Source organism: Mandrillus leucophaeus, unplaced genomic scaffold (genome assembly GCF_000951045.1).
Source record: "Mandrillus leucophaeus isolate KB7577 unplaced genomic scaffold, Mleu.le_1.0 Scaffold152, whole genome shotgun sequence".
Taxonomy (NCBI): domain Eukaryota; kingdom Metazoa; phylum Chordata; class Mammalia; order Primates; family Cercopithecidae; genus Mandrillus; species Mandrillus leucophaeus.
In genome coordinates, this window is record NW_012101499.1 from 4,146,045 (window position 1) to 4,155,898 (window position 9,854).

Here is a 9,854-nt window from a genome sequence, read left to right on the forward strand (position 1 = left end):
TCATTTTGATTTTCTACAAGTGAGCATGATTATTCTTATGATGAAGAAAATATCTATTAGCCATCATTAGTACAACACCATCCCCAAATCTGGCCGCTTTGAGTTGTTAAATACAAATTGGCCATTTTTGCTAAATGGGTGAAATGTCTATTGTGGGCACCTTTTAAGCAGACTACTAACTATAAGGGTACCTTGTGTGTGTATAATAAGTAATGATTTACACAACAATTTACCTTCTCACTTCTCAGAACTGTGCAAGTGATGAAATTTGATGAGCATAGAAAAGAAATCTTAGGAAGTAATTTTTTTCTATTTAAGTAGTCAATCCTGTCGCTCTCCTCAGTTGTATATATATGTTTGTGGACAGCATAAAATGTCAGCTGCTTTACAGTTTCCTTAAAATACTCCATGTGTATAGTTCTTGGAACAAGAATACCTCGCTTCTATTTTATTTTATCATATTCAGCAATATAGTGTATCTTTTTTTGAGACAGGAGATTTTTAGATTATACCCATTCTTTTTTAAAGGAGCTTTATATGAAAAGAAAAATATTTAAAATTTTTTATCTATCATTTTTAGAGTAGGGTTTAAATGTTTATGAAAGATACAGCTTTAGCTGCTCACATGGGACATATACCAGAATAAAGTGATTTTCTTGTGTTGTTTTAAGAGGAAAATGTATGTAAAAGAAATTACAATAATAGTTGCTAACGTTCATTGAGCTTTCATGATGAGTTAGGCACTATTTTAAGTACTTTACATGGATAATTTCATTTAATTTTTACAACAGCTTCATTAAATACGTTAATATCTGCAGTTTTATGGGTAAGGAAACTGTAAATAGTATAGATAAGTTTTAAATAGTATTCCCAGAATTATTCCCAAAATGACTGGAAGCCTGTATTGATTACTCATGACTGAAACATTATTACAGTCTTCCTCTTTGGTACAACAAAGTGGAGAATTTACCCCAGCTTTGATGAATTTCTTTTTTCTCGCTAGCAGCAAGTTTTAAGTTGTTTACTAGGGAAGCTCTCACAACAGTTAGAACAGTGATTTTGGCAGCCTATGGGGGACAGCAGCAACTCAAAAAGAGGGGGGAATCTGGGTGGCAGGGGGATTATCAAGCATAAGGAAGAGCACTTATCTGGAAATGTGGTCCCTTTCGAATGCAGTCTTGACACATTAAAGTTAGTAGTCATATTTTAAACGTGAAATGACAGTGGAGGCATGGAGATAGATATAGGGAATTTCCCTTGGTGGCAGTTAAGAAATAATTAGTTGCTTCTTCCTGTCTAAAACTTATGCTGCTCTCTCTTGTTTCTTCAGATATATTGCTCCTTTGTCCATACAATATACTGAGTGGAGCTTCTGTCACACCAACAGACAGTCTCTCTGTGAAAATTTGAAAACAGGGCTACAGCTTTCAATTTAAAGTAGGGACAAAAAGTGCTAATTTCTTTTTTAGGAATGTCTAAATCAGATTGTATGTTTGGATCCCCCTCACCTGTACCATTGAAACCAACTGGTCCATTTGTTCAGGTAAACCTAGCTCAAACCGAGAAGGAGGCGTGTCTGTCATCTGTTCACTCAGGAGATGCTCCCTGAGTGCTCTCAGCTCTGTGCCAGGTCCTTGCCGCCATGCTGGCAGCCCGGGCCCTCCTTCCTGTGGCTGACCTGCAGCACTCTTTCTGTCTGTGGGTGTGGTGCGTGGTGAGGCTTGCTGGGCACCGGATGGCAGGGCCTTGTTTCAGAACTCCTGCATATGGTCTCGCTTTTCAGTTAACTTGCAAAATTCTGCCACCCACATGCCTTATTTCAGCTCTCCTTGGATATGGTTTCGGTTTTAAGGCTGTTTCAGATGCTCTTCCTTTCAATTTTGTAAACCAGTCTATTTCATTTTTTAGGCAGTGCTTTTACATGAAGACAAAAAGAAACAAAAAACAACAATATTTTTGAGTCCCCAGTCAGGTATGTGGGTTTTAAAAAAAACAAATGTGTGTTATTTTATTTACTGCATACTTTACCACATGCCTTTTGAGATTCTTTCTCTGAATACATGCTTTTAACAGGGATTGGACATTAGAATGACTTGGGGGAACCTTAAAACATACGGTTGCCCATCCTCTACCTTTATTTCCTAAAGCTCATTCTTCAGTGGGTAAGCATGGGCCTGTGTGTTTTGTAAATTCCAAGTGGTGTTTATACCACCCATGAGTGGCAACCAGAGTCTTCAATTATTTGTTCCAGTACCGTGCTTTTTGTTGCTGCTGTCTTGCCTGCAGTGTTTTCTCCTCCTGGAGAGTATTTGCCACACACAAAGTAAAGAAAAAAAATAAGCTTAGCCTGAACTCCACTGTTACCTCTCAGCTACTTCATTTATTCATTCTTTCAACAAATAGTTATCCAGCCGCTCCCTCCCTTTCTAAGTTCAGGACACCGGCCTCAACACTGAAGATACGGCGGTGAACAAGCAAAGCCCCTTCTCTCATTTACTCTGCATCCTTCTCAGAAGAGGGTAGACAATAAAGAGATACAGAGATAATATGTCATGTGGTGGCAAATGCTAGGAAGAAATAACAAAGCAAGAAAAGGGAAAGAGAATGGTTGGCTAAGGAGGCAGCCTCTCTGGTAAAGTAACATTTAAGCAAAGAATCAAATGAAACAGAGGGGCCAGTCCGGGGAACTTGGTGTTAGACTGGTAAACTCAGAGATGGAAACGGGTGTTGTCCTACAGCATCACTGAGGCAGTGTGGCAGGAGTGGAACAGGATTGGAAACTTGAGAGAGAGAAGAAATTTGAAAAAAAAAAACACAGAGTGGAGCAGGCAGGAGGCTGAGTGAGTGGTGGAGGTGGAGGTGGAGGTGAAGTCAGAGGGTGGGTAGATCTGGATTATGAAGCGCCTTCAGCAGTGGTAGTGACTGTTTTTGTTGGGTTTTTTCCCCCTTTAAGTGAAATGAGAGAGTATTTTAGGGTTTTGAGCCAAGGAGTGATATTATCTGAATCCTGTTTTAAAAAGCTCATTATGGCTGCTGTGTGGAGACAGGGTAGCTACTTAGAAACCAACCCACCTCAGCCTCCCCATTTATAGAGATGGGGTCTCACTATGTTGCCCAGACTGGTCTTGAACTCCTGGCCTCATGTGATCCTCCCACCGTGGCATCCCAAAATACTAAAATGATAGATATGAGCCACCACATCTGGCCATAAGTTTCAGCCTTGAGCAGACACTTTCTAAACACTTTATTTAGGGAAAAAGAAAAAAAAAAAACACAAATTCTTGCGTAGCCACGGTGTTCATTTTGCTGAGAATAATGTAGCATAGTGTTTACAATTACATGGGTGTAATTTCTAGCTTTGTGATTCTGAGAGACTGCCTTATTCTCCATATGCCTCAGTTTCCTCATGTGTAAAAAGGGGGTAGTAATAATACCTGACAGGGATGTTGAGAAATCCATGTAAAAGTACTTAGAACAGCGCCTGCATGTAGTGAGAGCGGAGAAAAGGTTCGTGGTGGTGATTGCATTGATGTTATTATTCCTTCAGGGTACCACCAAGTCTTCCAGTGCCAGCATTGTTCAATTGAGAGAGAAATATAGATGCTGGGCATATACCTAGAAATGACATTGACAATAAGTTATGATTTCTGTAATTATCTTCTGAGTAAAAAACTTACATATTTATAAATCTTTTGAGCAACTGGAAAAAAAGTATTAACTTAAATTTACTACAGGAAAAATGTATTGCAATAATTATGTTACTTATACCAAAAAAAATTACGTTGCTTTATACCAGACAAAAGAAAGCATTTATAGGTGGTTAAAATCTATCCTATCCAATAAATTGGACTCTTCCAAGTAAGTATATGACAGATGATATAACTGTCTAGTTTATCTGTGATATGTGTATCCAAATTATTTATGTTGTTATAAATGTGAACTGTATCTCACCTGTAAGTAGTGTTAATTTCCCCACAGCTCTTCCTTTCCGTAGTACTAAGTATGTCTTTGGCCCATTGGTAGTTTCTCAAGAGAGCATGTTGATATGGACAGCCCCCCTACTCTCAAATATGGTGTATTGACCTTAGGCAAGAGATGTGGTTTCTCTGAGCTCCAGATGTGTCATCTATAAAATTGGTGTTAACACCGTTTATCTCATAGGGTGCTAAGAAGATTAAAGTACCACCCAGAGCAGGCACTCAGTCAAGTTCTCTTTCCTCTCCCGATACCTACCCCCATCCTTTCCTCTAGGCTGCATATAGTTCTTTCCTCCCAAAGGAGACCATAGTAGATAGAAAATCCCGTGAATGTCCTTGCTCTTTGTTGTTACCTCCCTCCGCCCCATCCCCCCACACACAATGCCTTAGATATACAGTAGGTTTTATTGATTAGAGGTGAACTTATTTGGAAGGAATAAAAAGACAAAGCAGGAGAATGGTCAAGAACATGAGTTTTAGAGTGAGACACTTGAGTTTGAAATCCAGCCCAACCATTTACTAGTTATATGACCTCTGTCAAGTTATGCAACCTCTCTGTGCCTCAGTTTCCTTTTTGGTAAATTGGTGCTAACACCTTACAGGACGATTGTAAGGATTACCTTCATGTAGATAAAGCACTTAACACAGCATCGACACATCTCATCACTCAATAAATTATCACTGCCCTTTGTTACTGTGGTTAGCAAACATTTGCTGTAATTTATCTCTTCTAACTTGGAGGACAAATAAATAATGGAAATTTTTAACAAAAGTATGTAGAGATTGTGGTACCACAGTGATAAACTGATTTTTATGCTTACGTTAATTACTCTGGTTTATATATGACAGTTTATTCAATATGAGAATCTCAGAAAACTAATGTTTTTTTCTATTCCTTAATCTTCCTACCCTTTTTTTGGTAAAGAAAATTACCAAAAAAAAAAAAAAAAAAAAAAACAACTACCTCTGTCTTTTTATTTATTCCATTTTAATCTCATGGCTTGGAATCTGAGAAATTGGAGTTGCTGGAAGAGATTGGTGGGTGTCTTTTTGCTCTCATGGTGATGTATTCTTTTACAGCATTTATCATTGACCAGAATTTTAAAGCCTGCTTATTTTAAAAAACAAAAACCAGTGATCTTTATGAAAATAAGTTTAAAATAATAGAAATACTTTTTAAAATAGTATGGGGAGAGCTCACTGTCAGTGAATAGAGATCATTCTTGTTGATATCCTTTTCTGGATATTCTGATGTATTAATATACCATTGTTTAATCATGTCTTATTAATGGACTGGCTGTTTTCACATATTTGATATATCAAGTGTCTTCACAGCTTGTGCTTGCATATTCTTTCCCACAATATTGGAAGTCCACATATTTCCTTGTACATTTTTAAAGTTGATATCTAAATCTTTCATTGTAGTTGCAAAGCATGTAATTTCTTGGGGGAGGGGGTCTGTAAATATTGACATTTTAAAATAAAACTTTTAAATCAGCCTTAAATGTATCAAATGAAGTATAAATATTATTGCTTTTTCATACCCACCATCATTTATATACAGCTCAGCTCTTCTTTAACAGGCAAAAATTACATATCATTTCCCTTTCCTCCTCAAATTCCTTTGTTGTACTTCTATAGAATTTCATCATAAGATGATATATATTGTTTGTTTGAACTTCTCCCTGAGATGATATACTTTTATTACACATTTTCAGATATTTTATTGAGTAGCTTATCATGCTTATCTGCAACAAAAATGACAGGGGCGACAAGCTAGACCCTGTCTATTTTCTACAAATTAAATTTTTAAGCTTTTTATTAAATCTCAAAGGATGAAAATGTTTTCTACATTGAGTTTTCACAATTAATAGAATATATAATTGATCAAAACAAATGTTACAAATTTTAATTAAAAATTACTTTTTATGTTTACTTACTGAAAACGACTTTTATTTATAAGAAAGATGAGATTTTTTCCCTATACATTCATGTATCTTTGGGTCAATATTATTCACTGCATGAATGAAGCTGTTCCTTTTCTCTCCCTAATTTTTTTGTTTTTATAGTTGATAAAAATGGAAAAACCCCAATATTCTTTATGATAGCAAATTAAAAATAATAGAAATACTTTAAGAGTTTGGGAATAGAAGATACATTGCAATAGTGCCACTCAATTATTTTGATTCCTTCTTAATTACATGACCAAAAATCACAGTGATGTATCATCAAAAATTGTTTGTAATGATCATCCACTATCAGTGTAATTTTATGAAAGCTAAAAATTTGGATTTTAATTAGAGGCATTTACATTTACCACAGATACCAGCATTTTGTTTGCTTCTCCTCTTCTCTGGTTTTGTTTTTTTTTTTTGCCTCGTGGCAATACACCACAGTAAGATTTGGCTGGTTAGGAGATACGCCTTTCTTTTGTAAAGTAGGTGAATAATTGTGAAAGGGGAGTTAGAAAGGATAGGTGGAGTGATTCCTGAAAACCAGCCTAAGCCTTGACCACAGAGGCATTCACAGGCATATAATTTTTAAGAAAGAGTATATATGGAAGTTGAAGAGCTGGAAATTGACTCTCTCAAAACTATCCTTGCGGCTGGGCGCCACGGCTCACACCTGTAATTCTAGCATTTTGGGATGCCAAGGCGGGCAGATCACCTGAGGTTGGGAGTTTGAGACCAGCCTGGCCAACATGGCGAAAGCCCATCTCTACTAAAAGTGCAAATTTAGGCAGGTGTACTGGTGTGCACCTATAATCCCACCTGCTCGGGAGGCTGAGGGCAGGAGAATCACTTGAACCCAGGAGGTGGAGGCTGCAGGGAGCCGAGATCAAGCCACATGCCCTGTCAGGTAGGCTCAGGAACCCATGGACCCTGGTTGAAAGAGCACTGTTTACATAAAACACTCTAATGAATATTCACATATTTGTCTAGTGAATATTCACAATATTCACATATTGTTATTTCATCAGGATAAATGCCCACTCATAAGAATGATAGGTTTAAAAGTATACACATTTTGACAGTGATGCCAGTATTCCCAAATTGTGATTGTTGACAATCACAGAGAGTCAATGACATTGTTTCCCATACCCCGACGTCATTGGGATAGTCTTTTTTCCTTTTACACCTGCTTGAATTCCTATTATTACCATTGAACTTTACCTTTTTTTTTTTTTTTACATGATTTCATCTATCTTTCTTTATATTTATGTCTTTGTGCTTTTGTATTGGAGTATTCTTGACAGGCTCTCACTGTTGCCCAGGCTGGAGGGCAGTGGCTCAATTACAGCTGCCTACAGCCTTGAACCCTCAAGCGATCCTCCTACCTCAGTCTCCTGAGTAGCTGGGACCACACGCTAGTGACACCACACTCAGCTGATTGTTAAAATGTTTTTGTAGTGACGGAGTCTCACCATGTTGCCCAGGCTCGTCTTGAACTCTTGGGCTTAGATGATCCTCCCTCCTCAGTTTCCAGAAGTACTGGGCTTACAGGCATGAGCCACTCCCCCCGGCCCAGTTTATTATTCTTTTAACCTCACTTATATGTGTTTGCCATACAGATGAATATTTGTTTTAATAGTGTGATCTAGCCAACTTTTGCATGGTTTCATATGATAGCAAATTTTATAAATGTCATGTTATTCCTCTTATATAAAAATCCATTCATCTGTTATTTCTAGTACTTTTGTTTTTTTACATGCAAATATTTTATATTCAGGTAGAGTGAACATTTTTCGGATATAGTAGATTACATGTTTAAATGCTACAGTAGTAAAACTACTAGTACTGTACTTACCAAAGGGTTTAACATTTTGGGAAAAACAGAAACAGGGGCAAGTAGCAGTATAACAGTAACTAACTTACCTTCTAGAGAATTGGCATTGTTTTTCCAATTTTTTTTTTTTTCTTTTAGAAGGGTCTCACTCTGTCACCCAGGTAGGAGTGCAGTGGCACAATCATAGCTCACTGCAGCCTCGAACTCCTGGGCTCAAGTGATCCTCCCACCTCAGCCTCCCAAGTAACTCACAGGCATGAGCCACCGTGCTGTGCCTGGCTCAATCTTTTTTTTTTTTTTTTTTTAAATAAAAGACCTGTCACTGAGGTGGTGGAAGTGCCTTGAGTACCATCACCAAGATCGTTTCCTCTGTCATGTCCCTCTCAGCCCTAGAAACATCCATTATTATGAGGTTAAGTCTCCTAGTTTCCCCCCCCCTTTTTTTTTTTGAGACAAAGTATCCCTCTGTCACCTAGGCTGGAGTGGAGTGGTGTGATCTCTGCTCACTGCAGCCTGTACCTCCTAGCTTCCAGTGATTCTCCTGCCTCAGCCTCCCGAGTAGCTGGGATTATAGGTGTGAGCCACTGCGCCCAGCCCCTTCTGGTTCATTTTTTTGTACTCTTCCATATGTATTCCTTACCATATGTTTCTCCTTGGTGAATTTTTAAATTTAAATGGCATATCATGGTATATAATAAGAATGTCCTACGAACGGGGGATGGTGACGTGGTCATGCAGTCTCAGCCACTCAGGAGGCTGAGGCAGGAGGATGGCTTGAGCCCAGGAGATCTGACACTGTAGTATGCAAAGATAGCACCTGTGAGTAGTCACTGCACTGCACTCCAGACGGGGCAACAAGCTAGACCCCATCTGTTTTAAAATTTTTATATGTTGCTGTTTTTAGATTTGGGGTTTTTTCTTTGCAGTATTCCACCCTGTGAATACAAAATATTCTATGTATTTATTACCCAGTTTTAGGTTGTATTCAATATTCTGCTGTTATAAACAGTGCTATAGTGAACATCCTTGTAGAAGTCCCCTTGAGCATGTGCGAGAGATTCTTTAGGGTTTGTGTATCTACAGGTCAAATCATTAGGTCATAGCTTGCTTATGTGCATTTTAGTTAGATTCTATCAGATTACCCTTGTATTGGCTGAAATAATTAGAACTCACACTAGCACTGTGTGGGTCATTTCTTTATATCCTTTCAAATACTTGATTGTTTTTTTCAGAATTTTCATTTTTGCAAATATGGATGAGAACTACTTATGGTGTTGTTCTCATGTGTATTTGTATGACTGGTGATGCAAGGGGCCCTTTTACTTTTTTTTTTTTTTTTTGAGATGGAGTTTCACTCTAGTTGCACAGGCTGGAGTGCAATGGCGCAATCTCGGCTCATCGCAACCTCTGCCTTCCGGATTCCAGCGATTCTCCTGCCTCCTGTCTCCTGAGTAGCTGGAATTACAGACACTTACATGACACCCGGCTAATTTTCATATTTTTAGTAGAGACAGGGTTTCACCATGTTGGCCAGGCTGGCCTCGAATTCCTGACCTCAAGTGATCTGCCCACCTCAGCCTCCCAAAGTGCTGGGATTACAGGCCCTTCTTACGTATTTATTGGCCATTTGGAGTTCCTCTTCTGTGAATTGTCTGTCCAAATCATTTGCCCATTCTCCCATTAAATTATCATTTCCTTATTAATTTTTAAAGGTTCTTCATTTATTCTGAATACCGCTCTTTTATTATTGCATAAATTTCAAGTGTCTACCTGCAGTATATCTTCTGTTTCAACTTTTTGTGTGTCTTGCCATTCCAAAGTTTTTAATTTTGAGATAATCAAATTATTAGTTTTCCATAATTCATTTTCATCATCATTTGGTTCATAATTTAGGGTCATTTTTAAGAAATTCTTCTCTAACCTGAGGTCATCAAGATATCCATCTCTATTTTCTTCTAACAACTTTAAAACTTTGTTTTTTCTATTTAGACCTTTAATCCATCCAGAGTTTATATGTGTATAGAGTAGGAGGTAGTGATCTGAGCATTTTTCCCTCTGGTGAAAAGCCTAATCTCTTTTTTTTTTTTTTTT

General features: G+C 37.8%; 1 protein-coding gene across 4 annotated transcripts in view; it reads left to right on the forward strand.

The window, feature by feature from the left end:
* ZCCHC6 (zinc finger, CCHC domain containing 6) overlaps positions 1-9,854 on the forward strand; it is a 75,221-nt gene that overhangs the window by 51,896 nt on the left and 13,471 nt on the right. Inside the window, exons 27-28 of one of the 4 annotated variants that reach the window (XM_011975212.1) lie at positions 1,470-1,543; positions 1,909-1,972. The exons of the other annotated variants lie outside the window; for them this stretch is intronic. Coding sequence (XP_011830602.1) covers positions 1,470-1,543; positions 1,909-1,972 — 138 coding nt within the window. The remainder of the gene's footprint in view (positions 1-1,469; positions 1,544-1,908; positions 1,973-9,854) is intronic. 4 annotated transcript variants of the gene reach the window in all.